Source organism: Aythya fuligula, chromosome Z (genome assembly GCF_009819795.1).
Source record: "Aythya fuligula isolate bAytFul2 chromosome Z, bAytFul2.pri, whole genome shotgun sequence".
NCBI lineage: Eukaryota > Metazoa > Chordata > Aves > Anseriformes > Anatidae > Aythya > Aythya fuligula.
The window spans coordinates 35,876,259-35,900,999 of NC_045593.1; the positions used below are offsets into that span (position 1 = coordinate 35,876,259).

Genomic DNA, 24,741 nt, shown 5'->3' on the forward strand with positions numbered 1-24,741 from the left:
GACAACGTATGACTGGATGGCCTCACGGTTGACTCCAGAGAGTTGGGATTGAGGGGAGGGAAAGGAAAGGAGGCAGGGAAATGGAGTCAAGGGCCAGGCAAGAGTCACCCTGTGGACCTGTGCAGCCTGGCAGGCTGAGAGGGGCGAGGACTGGGCTTGATTGTTCCATTTCTGTCCCTCCTCTGAGTGGCCTCTGTGGGACTGCCGCAGCCTCTGTGAATTTCTGTCTGGCTCAGACTTGTGAGCTTTTGGGAGCAAACTGAAATATGAACTTCCAGGGGGAGGGGGAAAGGAAGAGGGGTTTCATGATGCTTGCTTCCTAATGCTTGTGTGTCAATAGAGTGGTTTTTTTTTGTTGTTGTTTTTTAAAGGCATTCTGCTCCTACATTCCAAGTCCCTTCTCACAGAAAAAATTTGGCCTGTTGCCTTCCCTATACTATACAGCAATGTATTTATTGCATTGCTGAAAAGGGCAAACCTGAAGATAATTTACATTTTCAAAAATTGGGCTTAGCTTGCCCCCCACCCCAGATATGCCACCAGCTTATCCACTTTTCTCGACATCACTTTTAGTAAGTGATAAATAATATCTATTTGTAATTATCATCAACATGTATTTATATTTACACAGGGAGAAAAGTAATAATCTGGGTTATTGTTAGGGTTCCTTTCCTACCCATTTTAAAAATTATGATGCAGCTGTTCGACAGTTAAAAATATATATCTAAAAGACAGCTTTATTCTTTGGGCTTTATGGTCCTGATCTAAAAAACTATGAAAAATCTAATCACAAACATGCACCTGTGTGAGGCCCTTATGAAGATACAATAGTCTGTAAAATAGTCTGCCTGAAAAAAAAAGCTGTGGCATCAGGAGATCAGTGCAACACCATAGCACCATGAAAGTATTTTGCTGTAATTTCACAGAGGCAGGAGTAAATCCATAGGCAAAATATCAAGAAAAACGGTCTTGAATTTATTCTGTGCAGTCAAGATTGGCTCAGCCCAAGACTTCAGACAGGAACACACACAACCTCTGCCTTTGGAAGAAGTACTCTATGTTCAGGCACTCTAGGGCTGGATAAAGAAAACTTACATCTGGGGCCAATTTCTGCTAAACTCAAGTGAAATTTAACATGTCATAGGAATTCCTCCATACATTCCATAATAAAAAGAGAGAAAGAAAATCTTGAAAAAAAAAAGTCTAATGTTAAAAGCTATATAAGAGAACTTCAAAATACAGTCATAAAACAGATTCATGTGGTCTTTTAAGAAGTATTTTATCTATTTATTTGTTTAAAAAGGTTTTAAAATAAATGTTTAAACATCAAAAGTCAATAATTTTATAATTATTCCTCAATTATGAATTTACAAAACAAAACAAAACAAAACACTACATGTTGCCAGATTCCTTACTACTTTATTTATATGGGTTCTCAGTGTCTCAGACAGTCTAAACCTGGAAAAGGAAAGTGTCAAAACCCTCCTCCAAAAAACACCTATCAGAAATTTCTTGCACCATATTGCAAACTTATAGGAAACAGAAGAATTAATTTAATTAGAGATAGCTGCACTTACAAAGTGCCTTAATACAAACACTTGTTTGTTTAAAAATGAAGTGGGCTTCAAAACACATCGACATTTTATTAACTGGAGAGAGAAGATTACACCGTGTCACTTCTCAAGATGGCTGAACTGAAGAGGTTCCAAAAGTTTTGCAGTTACCTTTTTTCGAGTCAGATATCAGCAGATCTGGGGCAAAGAAATAATACTAGTTGACAACAATGAAAGTCATGGTGGACTAGCTGTGATAAGCAACAAATTAGTAAATCTTCAGCAGGGTTCCCTCTTTCCATATTTAGACATAGTTAAAAATATTATCCAGACAACCAGAGAACTAATCATCTGAAGAGATGTATGGCAAGAAGACAAAGTTGCATCACTGCTGATCTCTCCACATAGTCTTCCACGCAATGGGACCTCATTGGGAAAGGACTATAGAAAGCCAAAAATTCGCCTTTCATAGGAAACTCTTTGCCTTCCAAGAAAATACAGCAAAACATAACACTGCCAAACAGCACGCCAAGTAATGTAAATGATCACAGACTTCTAACAGTTAATGACTGTCTGAGAAAAAATACCTAGCTCAAAAAGAAGAAAAATAAATCTGTCTTATGATTATTTTAGCCTAGCATGTTTAATGTTAAATTACAATCATGGTAACAAGACCTTAAGGACCTAGATACCATGAAGCACTAATGGGTCGGACTCCTCTATTCTGTAAGACAGTACTGAACAACTTCATTTTTCATCTAATCAGGAGTACTGGATTTTAAGCACAGAATTTTTCTTTGCTTAGGAAGCATATGCAGTACAACAACTAAAGTACTCTTAGTTATACCAAATACTTCAGCTGTGTATAACCAGAGTTGTTATGCTTACATCTCAGCTACCTACTCCAATGGCTGACTGAGCCAAGTCCTAACAAGTCCTAAGTGAGCATGTACTGTTGCACACCCTATCTCCACAACCCTTGTTGCTTGCGCACATCTTGCCACACATACATCCTATGTTATCTAAATGGTTACAGGAAAGAAGAAAAAAAAAAAAACTTTTGCTATGGAACAAATTAGATTCTCTCCATGTTAATTGGTGTGGGCGGCCAATCTACAAATCATGTAAGTTAAGGAATGACTCAGAAGTTATACAAAAAAGCCCCAAACAACTCATGTATACTACCACCACAAAATAGTAACAGTTAATAAACTCTCAAGCTTACAAGCAAGCATAAAGAAAAACAAGAACAACAGCAACAGAAATTCTTAATGTAAATCAAAGTACAGTCATATTTCCTTATTCAATTGTAGTGGGTATGCTTGGCCAGGTGCTGGTGGGGTGGCTGCAGAGGCCTCTGTGAGGTGAGGCCAAGGCTGGGGCTGCCCTGCGCTGGACGTGGTTGGCTCCAGTGGCCCTACCACAGGGCACAGAGCAGCCCTGCAGTTGTGGCTGGTGCCTCAAGGGAGATGGATTTAAGAAAGGTCAAAATGTTGCATAGGCAAACACAGGGGGGAAGAAGAAAAAAAAAAAAGTAAAGAAACGCCACTGCCGCCACTGTCAGAGAAGAAGTAGAGGATGAAGGCACCAGAGCAGAGATTATTCTGCAGGATTATTCTGCAGCCGGTGGAGGCCACCACAGTGAAGTAGCTTGAACCCATGCAGCCCATGGAGAGGACATCCATGGAGAGAAGAACCCACATTGGAGCAGGGGAAAAGTGTGAGGAGGAAGTGGCAGCAGAGACGAGCTGCTAGAGACTGACCACAGCCCCCCATTTCCCATCCCTCCTGTGGCACTTGCAGGGAGGAGTTGGGACTGAAGGAGTGAGCTGTTGGGTGGTCATTTGGCCCTTAGCCATCATCAGCTCACCACATCAACTGTAATAACCATCACATGGACTGAACATAAGACAGGGAAAGTGCAAGGTATCATTTTGCAATTGGAGTATTTAGCTTTTCATAAAGAGTTCACATAAAGAGTTCAACCTACCTATCTAAGTTGCATCATTCAGACTAAGCATTTCTCAATATCCAGCACAGTCATTATTGGAAGTCATTTCAACCCATAACAAGCAATGGAAAAGTCTTTTGGTTAGTGCAGTAAGATTAGTAAGAACAAACATTTCTGAGTAATTTTAAGACCCAGTCCCATACTGTTAACATATTTTATGCTACATGCGAGCATATTTTTGTAACTTGAGCTGCCATCTTCTAGAAACTAAGGTTTATTATTGAAAATCCATTTTCTGAGTATTTTCATCCAAAAAATACTCAGAAATACAGGTACCTTCCAGATAATATGTAGAATGTTGGGAAGAATTTGAGTTGCTTTGTCAAAAAATTCTGCAGGTCACCTACTTATTTTTTCTTTCTTGGGTTTTGGCATACATATATTTACTGTCCAGAACAATCATAAAGACTCATTGATTGAAAGTTTAGTTAGGAGAGTGGAATAGGAGAAACAATGCTTCAATTAAACCACCTATTTTAATTAAGAGTTCAGAATAAGCCTTTGTGCTTTGCCTAAAGGGGCTCAAGAGAATGCAAAAGCTCCTAACTTAAACTACATCTGGTGAAGGAAAAACATTTTCATGTAGACAAACCAGAGGCTTAGCCGATAAACGTCTGCATACTCACAAAGAAGTCAATTAGACTAGATGGGAAGCTAGTTACATCTTGTAAATCCTTGTGCTAAAAGATGTACTTGTTCCAGTGGGATTCGATTCAACCAGCAGTATTCACCTGACTGATGTCTTCTGAGAAGTCAACATATTCGTACCAGGTATGCCTATTACTGAAAACAGATTATAAAACACAAGAATCAAAAAAATCAAAATTGTAAGAAGGTACCTTACACAGGAATAGCTAAGAAAAGTACTAAGAATTGATATAAGTTTTAAATAAATTTTAAATATAATCCCTATTGAAGTCAGGGACATAAATCTGTGCTCATATTAATACACTGATGTAAAATCTGCCAAAATACTGACCTAACATTCATTTGGGGGCAACATTACAGAGTGTTGGACTATTATAAAGTTGCTACATTGCTTTGTTTTTAATTCACTCTGATTCAAACTCTATTATTTTACTCAACCAGCGAAGACACTGGCCCTGCCTGCACCTGTTGAATTTACTACAGTAAATTTCCCACCAATATAAATATCAAGGCTTCAGGAAAGACCTTTTTATTTTAAATTAATCCATTAGAACATGTTCCTTGTCACTAATTTGGTTTGTTCCTGTTGCCTTTTGCTTATAGACACCTGAAGTTTGCTCATCTCTCTCTCTCTAGCTCATCATTTATCAGAGGGAGCACAGCTGGAGTTCAAACCCTCCAAAATACTAAATATGTACAAGACATATTGTAGTCCTCTGCAGATCTTCAGAGTAAGTCAGATCACTCAAGGAACCAGATGTTATGTTATCTCCAAATTAGGCACGGACTTCATTTCGCACTGGGGAAGGGCTTCATCTTACCATCTATCATGTTTCTGGAATCCTTCCTTCCCAGTCCAGACAGCACCAATCACGTTTCTGAGTCTGTTAAAACTGAATTTTTGTTACTCTATCACAGGTCTGGCAGGCATTTGTGGGAATGGGAAAAGGGCAACAAGTATTAAGGAGAGAACCAGACCCACGCTGTCCTCTTGAGCAAGTACTGCTGTGATACTGATAGTACTGAAATGAATAAAATAACAAACAGTGCTTTTATTTTATGAAAGCATAATGTCCCTGTATATAATGATTCTGGATACAAATAAATAAATATAAATCTATTTAGCTTCAAAAAGCTCTTGAAAAATGAGAGAAACATACATGTAACACTAGAAGACCAAAAAAGTTACACTCAGTAACTGTGTCAGACAAGTGTGTTCCTTGGAGTTCTGGATAGTGGTTCTTTCAGTTCTTTCAACCCTTGCGAACACACTAGGGATCTAAATCATGGTGAATACAACTCTTCATCTATATGGGATTGTTTCCTCTTGATACAATCAGAGCAGATGAAAACCAGATGCTGGGGGTCTGGTTTGATGGGATTTTGTTTTCAGGGATTTTTGCACAACAAAAGTCATTCAACTTTGTGGAGCTTAAAAATGATCTCTGTCTTCCCAAGAGGCATAACAGAATAATATGTTGCACACTAGGCGAAAGATAACAGCACTGCCATACACTCAGGTCTTTTGAGTTTTTCCATGCAGGTTTTTGTGGGTTTTGTTTGTTTGTTTGTTTTCCATATACATTAGATGCAAATATTATATACTCTCACATTTATACACTCAATATAAAACGGTAAAGAGGATGTAATGAAACAGGATGTTAAATGTCTTCAGCGTTTTACTCCTTTTTTGTATGTGTTGTAAAACATTCAAAAAATACAGTAAACTTGCTTAAAAAATAAATCATTGTGAAGAATAAAATGTAAATCAGTACATGTTACCTTAATGACAGTGACATCAGAGATGTTTTCTGCATGTGTATTGAAAGTTGTCTGGAAGCTTAAAACTGAGACAGTGAATAACTGAGAGAAACCAGCAGCAGAGTGGATAACTGCTGGCAAAACAAGTCCGTATTTTTGTATCTGCACCATATTCATAAAATCAATGTTACCAAACTTCCTCTAATCCTTCTAAACTCATAATACAGAACTAAGATACACGGCCACAACTAAGAACTCAATCCCATTTCTCATAGCTGAATCCATTACTGCATTGCTTACACACTCGTACTTCAAAATCAAGCCATATATGTGCAAATTAAACTGAATTCACTTTTTTGCCTTTCTATTTCCTAAGAAATGGTACTATAGAGTAAATGACAATTATCATACTGCTTATTGCTGTAAAATTAGTATTGCAATAGTTGAAAGAATCAAGTGAGAAGGAAAAACCTCACATCATTTTTTCATAATAATGCACATTATCAACTTTTTAGTTTTATATTGTAAATATTTGAGTAATGTAACATTTTTTAGTTTTATAGTCTAGACATTGAGTACCATAACATTCAGAAGGTCTATCATATGAACAATGATCACATAAAACTACAATGTTTAGCTACATGTTACAGAGAAAACTATCAGGACAAATCTTCTTCTACTGCCACAACTTTTTTTTACAAGTATGGAAAGATTCTCCCAGACAGTTATTTTTTATATTCACTAGTTATTTTGCATTGTTTAATAGTTATTTATCCTTGTCAGCCAAAAATTAGCTTACTGATACAATGCTTCCTTTACTGTCAAATGATATTTAGTTTATCAATACTGCTATTAGTTGCTTCATTCTTCTTTACTGTACTGGTCAACACATATTCTAATCCTCTATATGGAAACCTTGATATACACTAGCTGCCAAAACTGGAAAACCTCAGAATTATGGGCAAATACGAATCCTGTTTTCAGGCAAGGGTCATTAACTTCCAAGGAATTTGGAGCTTGTACTTCAACTTTTTTTTTTGTCCTTGTGGCATGAGAGGCCTCTCAAAGACAAAATTAACAGAACTGATGTGGAGTCTATCTGACCTTGCAGACTGATAGCTCCATGGCCCTATTCTATACTTGTAGTTTTGTTTTCATTGATAATCAACATTTTTGTGACCAGAAGTGCATGTCAATTTCTCTCTGCTACTGCTGTGGAAACCTTTGGATAAGGTTTCCAGAGGCAGTCTACAATAATGGTCACCCTAAGTGGCTGAAGGATAGGGGCAAAACTCTCTTGTTCCTTTGTAGCAACAACAGCAACAGAGAAGGATCAACTGGGAGAAGAATTAGTGGCAGATACAGAAGACAAATTTCCAAGACTGTGGCATAGGGAAATACCCAGACTCCTTTCGTCTTCGGTGGCTAAGGTGCAGTTGTTTCTTAGACAGCTCTATCTCCAATTTTCCCATTGCTCAAATAGCTGGCTTAGTTTGCTCTTAAGTGTTTCAAAGCCATGGGTAAGTGGAGAGTTGTTAAAAGAGATGAGAGAGAATAAAATCACTTAAGTTCAAATAAGATAAGTACTTAAAAAAATGTATATAAAATGTGCTCTTTTGTATTGATATTCTTCTGAATAAATTAGAAGGCTAAACTTTTGCAAGTCTTTGAAAAAGAAATTTGAAGTTTAAAAGTCACTTGAAGATATTACATGCAGTACACTCCTATCTGTCTTTATAAGAGATATTAAATCAGTTCTGAAACGATATAAAACTGGAATGTGGGACAGCATTATACTTTCCCTGGTCAAACTGACCCAGTCTTCTCCTCCTCTGAACCTTCTAAAAATGCCTATTGTGGAGAGGAAAGTGGAAGATAAATTTGCCTGACAAGACATTTGAACTGCTTAAAATATACATTTTGTTGTCAAAAACTTTCAAAGTAAGTGATTTAATCCAGATTAATTTTGAAGATGCCATACACAGTAATAAAAGAGTTTGACAAAATCATGCTGTTTTCTGAATACAGCAACTACGAGATAATAAGAAAACTTAAATAACTAGTACATTATTTAAGAAACCTTCCTCCTTTGGAAAAGAAGTACCTGACATTTTACATAATGAGAAACAAACACTTCCTATCAAATAAATAAAAAATATTTCCTTGTAAAACTGCCATAAACATTAATACATCTATTATTTTACTGATTTATCTAAAAAAAAAAAAAAAAAAAAAAAGGCTTTAGAAGAGATTCAAGCAGTACTGTTGTAGTTTTAATAAAACACTGATACATACTCCATGAAAGTAAGAGTTTTTAATGTACAACAGCAGCTACCCATGCAACTCCCATAAAAATGTGGTCTCGTAAATCAACAAAACCCCAAATCAGAACACATCCTGACAATACTGTAATCTATCACTAGCATTAAATGCTCAGTTGTAAGACTTTAATTGCAACAAGACGTGAAGCTCTCAGACTTAAGACTGGCAAAGTCTTCATTCAGCAGGCATGGACAAGGAGCACATATTTTATACATGCTGATGCATATAAGTCATTGTTTGCTAGCCTAGCTCTGAGCACGCAAAGTAAAACTTTACACATAACCACAAGGCTTTCTCTCTTTCTGCATGTACCTACAAAAATTCATAGATACATATGCACATATACAGATATGGATGTAAATATACACACAAAGCACAAGCTAATGATGCTACAAATAAGAAGATGAAAATGAATGTTGTTTTTTCCTAGATCTCTTCTGTGCTTTTTCCCAATCAAAATGCCAGTCTCTCTTCCTCTCTCTCCTTCCATCCTCCCTCTTGTGTTAAGTTAGGAACCGAAAACAGCATTGCAGCCAAGCAGAATTTAGCCAGGCACTGTGCAAAGACACATTTTTTGGGAAGTTTTGAACCTCCAAACAAAATTTGCAGAAAGGCATTATGGAAACAAGAGGTCTCTTTTTCAACTAGAGACAACAGACACTTCAGAATACTGTGGTTGAAGAGAAGTAGGTTAAGTATATAATTACTACCCATGCAGAGGTACAGTTCAGAAACACCCTCTCCCCAACTTTAAAACAAACACACACAGATGTCAAGAAACAATCATGAGATGATGTACTTAAAATAGTAATATCTGTTTACAAATTCAAGTTGCTGCTTGGTGGAAACTTGATTTCTGTAACATGTCCCCAAGATACAATCTAATACTAAAACGTATCCTGCGGTAGGTCTACTTTCCAATTACTAGAAGTAAGCATACAAGGTATATAATTAGTTATGACACTGGGACAGGCATACATGTTTCAACACAGACAGAGCTCTGAACAAACTTTTTGGCAGTATATGACAGAAGACTTAAATTGAAAGCTCAAAGGCAGGGTATACTGTATTATAGGAAAGGAGAAAAAAAAAAAAAAAGAGAAAGAGAGAAAGAGAGAAAGAGAGAAAGAGAGAAAGAGAGAGAGAGAGAGAGAGAGAGAGAGAGAAAGAAAGAAAGAAAGAAAGAAAGAAAGAAAGAAAGAAAGAAAGAAAGAAAGAAAGAAAGAAAGAAAGAAAGAAAGAAAGAAAGAAAGAAAGAAAACACCCTCAAACTTAAAAAGTTCTCACACCAAATGATTTTTTAAGGTATGAGCATATTCAGCTGAAACACCCTGCATAATCTGTAAAGAAAAAAAGATTGCCCTGCAGCAAAAAAAATGGGCTATATTACAAATTAAGAAAAAGAAACTCAATCCTTTGAATAGTTTCTTTTCTTTCAGTGAAAGGGTGTCATTCTTCTCTAAGACTACATTATGACAAAACATTTATATAAATCAAAGAAGATTTCTTTAATGACTCTGGGCATGGGATCTTAAATCTGGGATGAAACACCAAATTCTATCAATTCTAAAATAAATTAGGCAAGGATTATACAAGTAGTACTTATCTTGGCATTAGAAAAAAAAAGAACTTTAGTGTTAAAGACATATCATTAATATGCCTTCAGCCTATACCCTTTAAAGGGTCTTTAGGACTCCATTCAGAGTAAGTGAACTCTAAGCAGCTCAGTTATATATCTGGTTTCTAAACATTTTAGTTTATGAAACCAACCAGAGACACCAAATGAGATATACTGGGAAATGTCCATAAGGATTAACCTTATGGATGTCTTGTTTCATTCTACAGAGAGCGATAGTCTTCAACTAGTCTGAATAAGCTTGCTCAGATGCCTGATGTCTCCTTGCCCTCCATTTTCCCTGTAAAGAAGTACTTAAAAAGTCTTTTTTTTTTTTTTTTTTTTTTTTCCCAGCAGAAGTCCCATTGGTCTCAGTTGTCTGTAACGGGAACACAATGAACCTGTCTCTGTAAATGAAATTCTGAGTGCTTAAGTCTGTGGGGCAGCTATCTTGAAAAGTATGCATTAAAGTATGCAAAATGATAGCAATTAGTGGGGTCTTCCAGGTGAAAATTCATGAAGTTGATATTTGTATGAAATACAGAAGAATTTTAAGGTGTTTAGAAAATACTTTATGTTCTTGATACACAAATAACAACTGATACTTCAGTTATATTAACTGTCTTATAAAGGTACAGCAAAACTTCTTTAATTTCACACTCTTAGACAAAATTGAAACAAAAAATATACCTTGCAATTGCCCAAATGGGTATAGCAATACTCCCTACATCAACTTAGCTGATGTTATTTAGGGAGATGATGTAGCACTGTTGGCAGTGATATTTCTTCTGTCAGCAGATATCATGTCCCATCTAGACAAAAACTGACAATAACCCTGTTTTTCCTCCTTCAGACACCAAAAAAAACAAACAAACATGGACCTTGCTGAATGCTTGGAAAGAGTGTTCCTGTGATGTCACTCTCTGTGTTTGTATCAGGGAAGAAATAAAATTTCCAAAGACAGGGCTTCCCATGAAGAACACTTAGCATTTTAGGAATGCCTATGCCTTTTAAGCTGAAAGTGTTGAGTTTGTTTTTTGATTACAATTGTGGTGACAGAGCTAGTGTAGCACTTGTGACTTCAGTCCTCCTCAGTTAAAACCAGTACCTTTAACATCATCCCAAAATGTAGTGTGCATTTTGGATGCACAGAAGCTGAGTGAGCCACACTCAGCATTAGTTTAGCTCATAAGCAGAACAGGAAACAAAATAGCCAAATCTTGGGAAGAAAGAACAAAGTTGACAGTATCTGAGTATACCTCAAAAATACCTCCCTGTATTATCTTTGTCTGAATTGTGCCTTCCTCAGAAACTAGATTACTGTTTATCTCAATCTCTCTCTCTCACAGAGGCAACATTTAGCAAACTAGCTTCACATAAAGCAAAGGGAAGTCTTCATCTTGTGTACTTCGAGCATTGATTCTGCATGCAAAATGCACTGGTGGATTTCAAGTGTTGTATGTAAGTAATAGTATAAGACTAGTATGGATAAATATGCAGATAAATATGTAGATACTGTAACTCAGTGCACTCAATGTACCAATCCACCTCAGAACAACAAATAGTCAAATAGGGCTCCACGTGGGCATGGCACCAATCATCCAGATCAAGTTTATTCAATTGCCTTATTTAAGACAGACTTCTATTTTGATAACATTACAACATGCCACAGGTTTATATTACTAACATCCTTTGTAATCAACATATGACTACATGCTACAGCTGATAATAGATCACATATTTATTGATTTTTATTATTTAACTCTGCAATTATTAATTGTAATAAAATTGCCTCCTTTTTTCATTTTGTAGAAGTCTTGCATCTTTAGAAGAACTAACTATCTCATCTCTTTTACAATGTTTTTTCCTCAGTTCCATGAGGTTTTGGATAACTAGAACAGTGAGTCAGATAGAGCGACTGTCTATAGCATAAGACATTAAAAAACAGTATTGAATATTTGTCATAACTCAAGTTCCCATGATCCTTTCAGAGCAGAGAGTTAATACCACTGCCCAGCCATCTTCCAGCTCTGGTAATACAGATGGGACATTAAGTTCATGAAATCCAACGGCAAAATACCCATTGACTTTTAGAAGACAGCTAAACAAAGAAGAAATCATCAGGTGGTTTGGAGGAAGATTCACAGTGTATCGGCCAGTTTGCAGCACATGTGATGTAGCTTCCCTGCACTGAAAATGAAGGAAACTACATACAGGATAGTGCAAATCTGTTGACATGCTGTAAATCCCTACTAGAGGTTACCTTGCAGTAACAGTCTCACAAGAATTAGGAACTTATGAACTCCAAGAACTCCAAAGTGTTTTGTTGTTGTTGTTGTTGTTGTTGTTGTTTGTAAATCAGTGTATAATAAGTCACTGACTGCTCTGAGAAAATTCCATTCCATCAGCTCATTTTACATAACCTGCACATGAAGGTTTATTCACTCTCCACCCTGAACTGCCATGCATATCCCATGTTTCTAATTGAGAGAGGTCCAAGAATGCTGTCTGACTTTGTCCTATGATTCAAGTTTGTAACCCATTTTCCTGACATCCTTGGATGAAATGTCAATACACACATTTCCTGAGAAATTTTAATTACCAAAGGCCAGAAGTGAATACAGTGCAAACCCTCTGACAAAGCACTCAGTACTTCCAGTGAAACCTTCCAATGCCTCACATGCACTAAGTTCTACCTTGCCTGAAACTGAGCTAAACAATTCCCTGTCTTGTCATGGGACTCAGCCAATCTTCATGCCCAGATCAGTGACTGGTAACACTGCAATTAAATATATGGTATTAAGTGAAATTGTCTGCTAAGTCACATTGCTTTATTTCAACTGAGCTTCCATTAACCATCATGTAATTTCTAAAAATTTTCTATGTTTTTTTCCATCCTGGGACTGCATTTTGCCAATACCTGATATTTCCCACTATTTTATGGGTAGCCTTATCTATTACCCGCTATTTGCTCAAGCCAGTCTTACCTGGAATTGCAAGTTGATCAAATCTTCACAGTTCTGAGGCTTTATCAAAAAACAAACAACCAAACAAAAAACAAAAACAAACAAAAATATCTATAATATGATAATCAGATAATCCTGTATATTGTGCAAACATTCCCATGATAATATAATCACAGTATATGTCAATGTACATTATAACAACAATAAGACCCACGATAAATGGATTGAACATCCTCATACAAGCCAGTGAAAGGCCAGCCCAGTTTCTTTTATAACGTATGACAAAAGGCATGGTGTCGTGCTTTTCACACAATATTGTCATCATAAATGAAGGTCATCAAACTTCTAAAGGGCAGATGATCTCTAATTTAGGAGAGAAACACCCACGAAGTTGTGGGGATTCTTCTGCAGATCTGATTGCTCACTACTTTCCCAGGCAAAATATCCACAAGTGCTGGTATGGCCATCTTTAGTTCACAAATTAGAGAGATATCACAGGCTTGGTTGTTAGCAGGTCTACTTATTTTTACCATAATATACTTATAAGACCCAGGTTCACAGTACAAGTATTGGTATGCTCATAGGAAATTACTCAAATCAGAGAAAACAGTAATTTAATATACTTCTCAATGGAAACACCATGGATTGTATGAAAATGTTAAGAGTCTTTAAAATACAGAGAGCAGATAAAGCTGAAGAACAACGAAGAGAAAAGAGACAGAGAAGAGAAAGAGAAGAAGGGAAGGGGAAGGGGAAGGGGAAGGGGAAGGGGAAGGGAAAACGAGGAGAGGAGACGAGGGGAGGGGAGGGGAGACGAGGGGAGGGGAGGGAAGGGGAGGGGAGGGGAGGGGAGGGGAGGGGAGAGGAGGGGAGGGGAGGGGAGGGGAGGGGAGGGGAGGGGAGAGGACAGGAGATAAATGGGAAAATTGAGAGAAAAATAAAAAATAAAAGAAAGCCAGTATTTCCTAAAGTGCTCTTTTAAGATAAAGGGAGGTGCAATATTTAGTTTCCCTTTTAGAAATGCATTTATTTTCACAGGTACCTTTTAGGATCAATTTATTTTGTACTTTCAGTAAAGAACCAGAACTGGCCCAAAAGCCTTCCTGGTAACCTAAGTAGCTGTCCAGATGAAAAGAAAATGTATATATGTATATTTCTATGTATTTACATGCATGCACATATATACATACTGTGTGTATACATCTCCATCTATTATTATATTTACATTCAAATGTATTTATAAAAATGTATATAATAACATATTGTGTATGTATATAGCACAATATATTGTATATATACATGCATGCACACGCATATATGCATGCACCCTGCAGGAAAGCTGTAGCAAAAATTCTAAAAGCTTTTTCCTTCCACTACATTTGTAGTTCATCTTGCCATATATGCCACTGATATATTTAAAAAGAAAAAGCATGTTAAATTAAAATAATTCTTGCAATATGTAAAGCAAAAATAACATGCATACTTTGCTTGTTACAAGACTAGATTTGTGTTAGTTTGTTGTAAACTTATCACCACAGGAGAAATAACGTTCCTTAAAACATTTTACATTTCAAACTGAAGCCCGAAGGTATCCGCCACAGTGTACCACGTCACATCATCAAGGCTTATATCCATAAATGTGAGAACAAGAGCAGTTCTCTTGACTTCACCAATAGGCTCATTTGTCTGTTGCAACTGTTCAGGATCCTGTGATTAGATCTTTCATGGGTCTGGCAATAACTTCATGAGAAGAGTGAATTTTGACCCCCCGTGTGTGGCAATGGGAAGACAGTCACTGCCTGCATGTTTCAGAGATTCATCTAACATGCTTGCAAATCCCCTGTATTGCCCAGTGACTGCATAAAGCTCATGTTATACAAAACTCATCCCATCATACTGCCCACCACTTAATAACAAGAGGACTATGAAATTCCACGTACAGGTAACATGGGGCAAAGGAAAGGTATGCAGGGTAGGAGAGAGGCAAGTCTCTTGCCCTACTGTGGTGACTAGAGCTATTTGCCTGTTGACACTCTTTCAGTATCATACTCCCAGACTCAGACACCTCCTTCCCTGCCATCACGGGGACTTTTTCTCTTATTTTTAATTATAAGTCTACTGCTAATGAAACTCAGGAAACTAACTTATTGAATTAACTCATGAAAACTATCAATTAGCAGGAGATGGTGATGAGCTTCTTGCAACTTTCTGATCCCCAAGCCTAATAATCAAAGAGCTAGGTAGCTTACTTTGACCCTTGCTGCCCTCATACTGCCAACAGCACTCCAAAAAAGTGACAAGAAAGGATGAATATTTGTATCTCCTCTGAAAGTCCACTGAGCAGATGAAGAAATTCTTGCTTATAAAATAATTATTTGATATCATAAATCGTTTAAATAAACCAGCTGATAAATGAGATTCACTGCTGATATGCAAAGTAGTACAAGTTATTTGTGGATAAGAGGAAAGAAAAAAGTTTGTAACTTATTTTCTGAAGGCGAAAGTTAAAAAAAAAAAAAGCATAAATAAAAGGAGTAGAAATCTTTAAATCACACATTGCTTACCTGCTGTTGCTACCTGTTCCTACTTATTTTTTGGTGGCTTTCTTACCATGTGAACAAGTCTAGAATTTAAGCCTAGACTTAAATTCCCTCAAAAGCCTTTAGTTACATTACTTATGCGATGTCATACATTACTTTTTAATACTTGCACCAAAGTATGGAGAAAATCAAAATGCCAGTTTGTGTACTAAAGAATGTTCCTCAGCCTCTTTAAGTTGTGTATGTATTAACTTATTCAATTGCCTTCTAGCGTCACTTGTTTTTACCACGTACATTGTAGAGGAGACCAGAAACAGGGTGTCTTCAAAAACTCAACTCAAAAGACAGCTGCTAAAAGATATATGGTCACTGCCTGCCAGAAAAGCTAAAAATTTTAACTAATATTTACAAGTGGGTTTTATTATTTTTTAATAATTCTTAGCATTTTAAGTAGAAAAACAAAAGTTTCCCATGCTGCTCTCTAGGATTCTGTACAGATTCTTATTATGGAAAGTAAAGTATTATGAGTAGGACTTTAGAAATATGTAGTTGGCATCAGACCAGTATAAAAGCACTGCCCAGCTGTACTGTAGACTGTAAATTATAGTACAGAATAATGATAATCCTTTAAAAGATACAGATGGGGGATAAGTCTACTTGATCAGCACTAGGAATCTACTGGTTGCTTCACAGTAAGGTGAATAACAAAACTTTTCTTTAATAAAACTAGCAAGATGCCACACAAGGACAATTGAATTAGACTAGTAACAGTCCATCAAAAGAACAACAGTAATTAGTTAGCAATGAAAAATGGCACGTATTAACAATAAAGGGGGGGGGGGGGGGGGGGGGGAAGAGCTTTCAGGAAAATATTTCGTTTGGGTCAAAAAATGGCACTAATCAAGACTTCCAAATTAATTTACCTTACCTTTATTATAGTTCAATTCAATTTAAAATAGTTTTATTGCAAAAATCACCAGGCAAGTTGCCGTAAAGAGAAGTGGTTCATCATGCTGAGCACATCTTTCTAAATGTCAAATGCTACATTTCAACAGGAAAATTTATTTGATTCCTAACTGGCCCTTTCATCTTTGATTTGGAAACCATGTAGTAAGTTTTAGATTCATCAAAGCTAATATCAGTCTAGTAATGAAAGGATGTTTTAAAATAAGTAGGCACTACTACATTTGTTCCAGCTCATGTCTGAGATTTCATTTCACTTAAATATTTGTCTAATTCAAATCACAAAATATAACAGCTTCTCTTTTAATTTAAGGAGAGTGGAATTCAGTATCAGGGGTACAAATGTTTCCAGGGCCTGAAGAAGAAAAAGATTATTTTTTTCTTAATTTTCTCTCAAATACAATTTTATTTGGAGGAACTTGTTCCTGAATTCAGCTATTACATTGCTGGTTAATTTGCCTCCGATGTTCAAGTAAAGCTAAAGGTACAGCCATTCTTCACTTTCCTCATATCAGAATTTGTGAGGAAAAAAATAAAAAGCTCGGCATCCCTATTAATAAATGATGACCACTGACACTGAAAATCTAAACAGTGCATCTGGAAAGAGGAAGTTGTAAGAATTTTCCTGTGGCCCACTAGATTTATCATCTCAAAAACCCTCTTAGCGTGCCATATGGAAAGTGCAAAGGAGGTGAGTAGGTTTTATTTAACAACTTCATATAGCTGTAACTCCACTGATTTCAATGGCTTTATTCTCACTTTTAGCCTTGGTACGAATAGCACCAACATTAGATCCTTATGCATTGCAGAGAAATAATGGGAGCAATTCAATTATAATTTAACTATTAACATGTAGATCAAATTTTGTTTTGACCAATTTCTCCTTATAAAAGTCATATGAAGTTATATATCATACTGTTTTAATCCTACTTATAAAAACGTGATTAAAATCTGTTCTAAAAGGTAAACTACAGAGAGGTGAGGGAAAAACATGCTTTTTTTACTATTGTAAAAACTGCAAGCTTAGAGTTCAGTTGCATTTAGTTAATAAGGCATGTAAGATGGGCTGGACAGGAACTTTGGAAGCAAAAAGTGAATACTGCATTGGACTGAATGGAAGATGTGCATCGGCAGAATGAGGAAACGGTCTCATAATTAATAATTTTGTCTTTTTCATATTGTTTAGGGTGCCAAAAGTAGAACAAGCTACTTAGATGCACCCAGATATTCTCAAATTTGGAAAAGCCTATGTCAATACAACACCCAGAGTGAATTTGAAGCTTTGCTAACAGGAATACTCTAGAATACAGTGCAATTCATATTAGTAGATTGTTTTTCAAGTAATTAGTATGGATTGCAGTTTTTGATGCAAAAATGAGAAAAAAGAAAAAAAATGTCATGAAGTGTATTGAAGGACTACTTCAAGTACACTTTATCCTATCAGCTTAAAAAAAAATAAATAAATAAAGAATATTTCTTAGTCATAGAAAACATTTTTTCCCTTGTAAATGGAACTTAAATGAAACTAACATGATTGACAAGTACCTCACAAGCAAGCCTTGGCAACACTTAATGCAAGTCCATCTCTTCAGCGTTTTAAGCAAAATTCCTTCACAACTGTTTGTCTTTGCAATAACTCCTACAAAGCTCATTAGTGCCAGCCTTGGTTTATCCCCCATGTCATGCATTTATCCCTGGGATGCATTATCAACATGTGGCACATGTCCTTGACATGCACAGAAGAGTTGCACCCCAGGATAGCAGCATGCATGACAATAGTGTTGACTCTTACTCCTTTATGGTTGCTGGGATGTAACTGAGAAATCTAATAACTGTGACAGTAGGCCTTTAGGTTTTTCCTTGGCTTTCCAGACAGTGAAGCTGCACAGACACTAATGAAAGGTTAAATGAATAGGAATAGCTGACAAGAGGTACAATAAAGAAGGGACTTGGTAATCCACAGACACTGAGCAGAGATCCTTGGCTCAAGCAGAGAAAGGACAGCACATCGTCGAGTCACAATATTTAAAACAGCTTGCTATACACAGAGGCTTTTGTGTCTGGGTACATGTCTGGCTTTGGAAGAAAAAAAGATACTGAAAAGAAATTTCAGCATGGGGCACTTTGGCAAATGTCAGGTCACAATAAGGGAAAAATGTTTTTTGTTTGCTGTTACATCTTTGTATTCAACATTAAAAAGCATTGCCTAAAAGCACAAATCACAAGTTTCAAAATAATACGTATTTGACAAATATGATAAAGTTGCAACCCTAATTCAGTGTGATTCCAGCTGACAGCATGATGGCTGTTGTACATACCCTCAGTTTCATTTACAGCTGATAACAGTTCATAATATGCTTTGCATACCATCTGAAACTTTCCCCAAAGCCGAAGAATTCTAACAGGCCTATTTTCTTAAGTTTTATATGCTGCAGAACTGTGGACGTAACCAATTGTAATACACTGCAGGAACACAGCCGAACTTCCAGACAGTGCACCAAATCATGGTGACTTACAGAGTTTTTAGCTGTTAGCTTATGGAATTTAGATTTCCTTTTTGTTCATGTCTTACAAATCAGCATAATAGCCATTCTGTTTTTTATAATTGCAAATAATCACAGTGTTCAACATGTTTTTAGAACCCCTCTACGTCTTTGTAATTTTCTACAAAAATCTGATTTAAGTAAATAATAGAACATGATAGGTCCATGAAAAGAAAATTTTGAAGAAACATAAAGAACTCCCTAAAGTAACAAATCAGAAACAAATCTGATTAAGTTATCTAAATTTGTGTTTTTCACATAAAGTATTCCAAGAGAGAAGTACGGACATAGCCTCTGCAGATGAAAAGAATCTTCCCTCAATAAGTTTGATTTACCTGGAATAAGAAAAATAGTATTTGCATATGTATCTGGAGTATAAAATATACATATTTATAACATGTGGTGAGAGTACTGTGAAAAGATTCTAAAATGAAAGAACCTCTTTGAACAACCACATTAAATTACAGCAGAACTCCTGAGTGTACTAAGATTCTAATAATCAACAAATAAAGGATTTTACTAGCAAGGCACATAATGAGAGCTACTGTGCAAGAGATAAAGGAGACAAATCTGGTAGTTTATCTCACTGGATTATATCATTTACTTAAATGGTAAATAAGTTTGTCCAAAGTAATGCTTATAAAAGCTGCCATATAACTATTAAGCAGCAATTATGATCAATGCATTTTTAGAACAAATATGTCAGAATTTAGGTGGGATGAAATTGACACAGAATACAAGGTTCAAACAGATGCTTTTTATTAAGCCATGTTAAACGTTATTTCTCTAAATTAAGTACAAATTCCTGGCTAGATTAGGAAGTGATACACATTTCCAAGATGACAGATATACTCTATTTGTTTTATATTTTATGGGGAACTTTTTGTATTTCCAGATATGTGTAATTTTTTTTTCCCAACACATACTAATAGTTAGATTAAAACAAAGGCCATGCTAGCCTGCAGATCAAGAATCAGGACTTTTTCATTAAAAAAATATATGGTGAAGAAAAGACTCGAAATTCTGTTGATAGTGTCCAATATGCAAAAGGAAGAGGAACACTGCCAGAAACACCCATATTTAAGGGAAAAATATAAATTTTGTCTTTGTATAAAATCCAACATTTTACATGGACTTCTTTTAATGCTATTAGTTTGCTGACAGTATTTTTTTTTCTTGAAATTGCTGACATCTGCAGTCAGCCTCAACATATGTGTATATCCACTACAGAATATGTGAAGATGAAATGCTACATCTTTGGCTCTGAAAAAAAGTTAGGAATCACTATGCCCTTATTCTGAATATTTTTCTGCCTTTTTTTTTCCACCTTAGGCGTATCTAATAAAATCATGAAGTTCCCTCTAACTCTGCAGATGAGCTAAACTGACCAATGACCCTTTACAGTTCCTTCCCATTTTCAAAAGCAATACCAAAAAGGAGCAAGAGCATTATTTCCCTTACATAATAAGTGTTCTTTTCATTCAGCAGTTTTCAATTCTACAACTTGAAAGGACATGGATAATATGTGAGAACATCTGCTATGAAATACATAAAGTTAAATACTGCTTATTATTGTGGAGCATACTAAAGACCCTCTTAATCATTTCCAACTTACACTTTATTTACAAAATTCCAGTTTGAAATCTTACATTGTTTGACAAGCTAGCCATGTATGTATTTAAACACACACACACACGCCTACAGACACATACTCGAGCGCACCTCCACTGCACTTTTCAACTACTAAGTGCAAAATAATGTAAAGGAATGACAACTAATACTACAGTTCCATTTTAGAACACAGATTTCAAGTACAGAGTGTCTTAGTTCAAAACCAATTTGTTTGTATACACTGGTTTTCCAGAAAACCAGTAATGCCAGTGGTAATTTGCTGACTGTATTTTCACCTACCATAATATTTACACATACCATTTGTAATGGCTTTTATTGTTTAATCTCCACTGCATTTCAGTATTGGATACTATGGAATTACAGTTATTTAGCAGGCTATAAATAATGTAGTTGGCATGTGCAATTGATATTTAAAATGTCTTACGACAACTGTAAAAGCCTCATTACAGACTAGCAAATCATTTCTAACAAGCAAGTTCAACTGACAAATACCAAAGCAAACCTGCAGTCTACGCTGCAAGCATGTTTGTTTTATTTAAAGGATACACATTTAATGCAGCATGCAATGGGCCATCCATACAGCCTATAAATAAGAAAGAAAGCAGACTTCAAAAGTAATATGGCTATTGTGAAGTTTTCTAAAATAAAACTAGGAAAAACAAAAAAGGAAAACTCAGTTAACAGAAAGAATAGCTTACTTTCCCCTCCCCCCTTTATGAGCTAGTGTCCAATTTCTTCTTTTCTGAACAGCTGTATTATCCAACTTAAGTTGCTCTGCTAATTTCAGTCCCACAAGGACTAACTTGGAAGGCAAAAAAGTACTAGAAAAGATCAATTTGCTGGGAAAGATCAAATGAGAAAACTGTGGGGACAGCACCAGGTCAGAGTGTGAAGAACTAAGCAGACCTGTTCTTCATTAACTTAAGCTCTCTTGGGACGTCACACACTACCTGTCCATGGGTTTATTGAACTGCCTAACCCTCGTCTCTGTACCATTCTTCTGGGCCCAAGTGAATCATATCCTGCTGCTGACAAGTTAGCAGGGGACTGCGGCTGCAACATGAAAGTACTTTTCTTTCTTGTCTAAATCAGGCAGATTTTTGAAAAGACGACACAGCACTGACTCGTGACATGGCAAGATGAAATGAGAGGTCTGGGCTGGTCTTCGAGCTGTGCAGATAAAAGTAATCAAATGACACTCCTGGAATGCAAATTGGCATTCTTGACTGCAGCAATTGCACAACCATGAAACATCTCTGACAGCAAGCAAGATTAGGACAAAATGTTATGTAAAGCACTGAACTCAAAAACTCACTAGAAAATTCAAACTGTAACACTTACATTTTAATATAGCAACCGTCATCTCTGCTTTTGTCTGTTCCTTTACTTTGTTTAATGTAATCACATGTCTGTCTTTCACAGATACCTCAATAACAAAAATAAAGTGTTCTTAAAAATAGGAACCTGCAGAGTTTGCTCCCCTAAAATGTCAGTGTTGCATTTTCACAAAATAATGTACCAAAGCAAGGTTCTCCTATTATGCCTATAAGATGTGTGTGCTTAAGGGACACTTTCACACTCCCAGGTTTTACAAGGAGTTTCAAAATTTGCTTGTAACAAATTAGCGCGCAATTTACATTTAGATTTTCTTGCATCTGAATCAGGCAACGACAGATCATTTGAAATATTTAATTACATAAATACATGAATTTTAAAATTCTTGTGCTTTAGGAATTTAAGGCAGAACACACATAGAGCTAGATGGTTCATTAATAATGGGCAGCTTAAAATGAAACTGCAGTGTATCAGACAGCTCATATGCCCCATTAAATTTCAGATTAAAAATTCCTGTCGTTTTTAAGGGCAAGGAACGTTCCACATACTTTTACAGGAACTTGCTATTCTTGTGCAGATCTGCTAATCAGGCTTATCAAATGTTACTGTCTGACATGAACTCAGTAACTGCACTGCGAGCATTTGTACTCCAACTATATGACAAAAAATGCTACCCCATTTTAAAATTCCTGTCTGCGGAGGTGGGCTTTAATACAGATACGAAATGGAAGATAACGAGAAATGAAAGTCCACTTCCACCTAAAAGTATTTCAGCAACAGCTATGCATGGCTTACATACAGGTTGAGAAAAGAAATATGTAATATTCCGCTCTGACTTCTTATTTAAAAATTGCTTCAAACCATTGTTACTGTCGGCCAGACACACACACAAAAAGACACTCATTGCCACTTTAATCCTGGGTACACCAGATTATTACATGATGTCTTTTGTGCATCAATTTTACAACAGCTTGACTCTAGGGTAAATGGGAACCATCATAAATCGCATGCTGCTTTCAAAACCACTTTAATTTCTGTCAGCGTTACTGTAACCACAGTCCTAGGCACATGCTGCTATTTCCCCCTCCCTTTTTTTTTTTCCTTTCTTTTTTTTTTTTTTTTTTTTTTTTATTGTTGCCTACATTTGACAGTTGCATCTCCTACACTCCAATTGTGGCTTTGATCACTGAAACAAGACATGTCATGTAAGGGAGAGAAGGGAAAAACACAAACCCTCCATCTCAAGCTCTCCCTTCACTCACACGGAGAGATACACTGTACCTATAGTCCGAGTGCCATGTGTATACATGCATCTATGTGTGTAAACACACATATATATCTATGTGTAGGTATGTGTGCACGCGCCAGCATATGTATATGCAAGGCACACCAGACAAACATACACCAACCCTGGGGTGAGGTGGCAAAAGCTGATGGAAAGCAAGGAAGTAATCAAGCTGCATCTGAAAATACACTACTTCGGTGAGTATGGGCTGAGCGCTGCTCATCACCGACTGAGGTCGGTCCACTCGCTAAGGCGAGCAGTGAGCATTACGCGTGTAAGAGCAGTCACGGCTCTTTGGACATGTTTGTTCTTCGCAGCTGTTTAACCTATCTTCACATCAAAGCCCGGACAAGAGGACTTCAGCCAAACGAGGTCCTCGGTCGTTTCGATTTTTTTTTTTATTATTATTATTATTTTTTTTTTTTTTTTTTAATTAAGAGGCGGTGGAAGCCCAAACCGTGCGTTGCAAAAACCCTGCTGTAAAAAGAGATGTGCGATTGCACAGCACATGAAACACGCGGCAAGAACTTGCTCAAAGTTGGCTTTTGGGGCTCCCCCCTCCCTCCTACAGCCAGCGCATCCACACAGCTCTACCAGTCCTGTTAACAATCGCTGATTGGAGAGGTGCAAACTGCAAGCACATGCACAACAAAAAGAAAAGAGTTACGGAGGGAAGGTGGATTTACACTTCTGTCTCCCTGCCTCAGGCGCTGTTTCACACGCGAACACACAGCTCCTTCCCCCACTCGCAGAGGTTACCTTCACGTTGTGTGCAAACCTTACTCGTTTCCGAGCAGGAGGTGGTGTCCAAAAAAGATCAGACCACCGTACGTCCAATTCGACCCCACTCCACCTTCGCTCTCCCTCCCTCCATAGACACACACTTTAAAAAAAAAAAAAAAGAAAAGAAAAGAAAAAAAAAACACACACACTATCCCCTCGTCTTTAGTGGAGGGAAGGAGGCGGTAAAAAAGCATGTGGCCATCCCGTTTCAACCCCCAAACTCACTGAAAGTTTAGCACAGCCTCTTAGTCATTTTTTCCCCCAATCCAAGCAGCACGAGGCTGATTTATTTATTTATTGCCCCCCTCCTTCGCCTGTCCGGCTGCTTGTTTATTTGAAGGCTGAAACACACCGGATAGCGAGCAGGGCTGCTTGTGTTGCTGCACGATTTATTAATCAAATCAAACCGAAGTAAAGGCTAGAATGAAAACGAAAGGCTGCTGGAAACTTCTTACCATCTCTGCATGCTGGTTGTCAAGTGCACCCCCTGTCTCTCGATCTCCTCTCAGCGGCAGTGCCTGCACCCTTCCTGCTGCCTCTGGGCTCTCAGCGCCTCTCCCTCTTTGCCCTCTCTCCGTCTCTCCTTCCTCCCCTTCGTCCTCCCCACTTTCCTCTCTCTTTCTCGCCCTCACAGCTTCAGGTGGTTTGAACTAAAAAACACAGCGAGAATTCAAAAACAAAAAAACGATAGTTTGTTTGTTTGTTTGTTTGTTTCCCCCCCCACCAAAAAAAAAAAAAAAAAAAGCACAGCAGCAGCAGTAGCTAGAGCCTCTCCTCTGGCCTC

General features: G+C 37.0%; 1 protein-coding gene across 5 annotated transcripts in view; it reads right to left on the reverse strand.

Annotated features, from left to right (window-relative positions):
* Nucleotides 1-24,528, reverse strand: part of BNC2 (basonuclin 2) — a 381,020-nt gene extending 356,492 nt beyond the window's left edge. For all 5 annotated transcript variants that reach the window (XM_032205573.1, XM_032205569.1, XM_032205574.1 and 2 more), the window contains exon 1: nt 24,413-24,528. In XM_032205573.1, the coding sequence (XP_032061464.1) occupies nt 24,413-24,415 (3 nt within the window). In that variant the 5' untranslated portion in view covers nt 24,416-24,528. The remainder of the gene's footprint in view (nt 1-24,412) is intronic.
* Nucleotides 24,529-24,741: the final 213 nt, after the last annotated feature.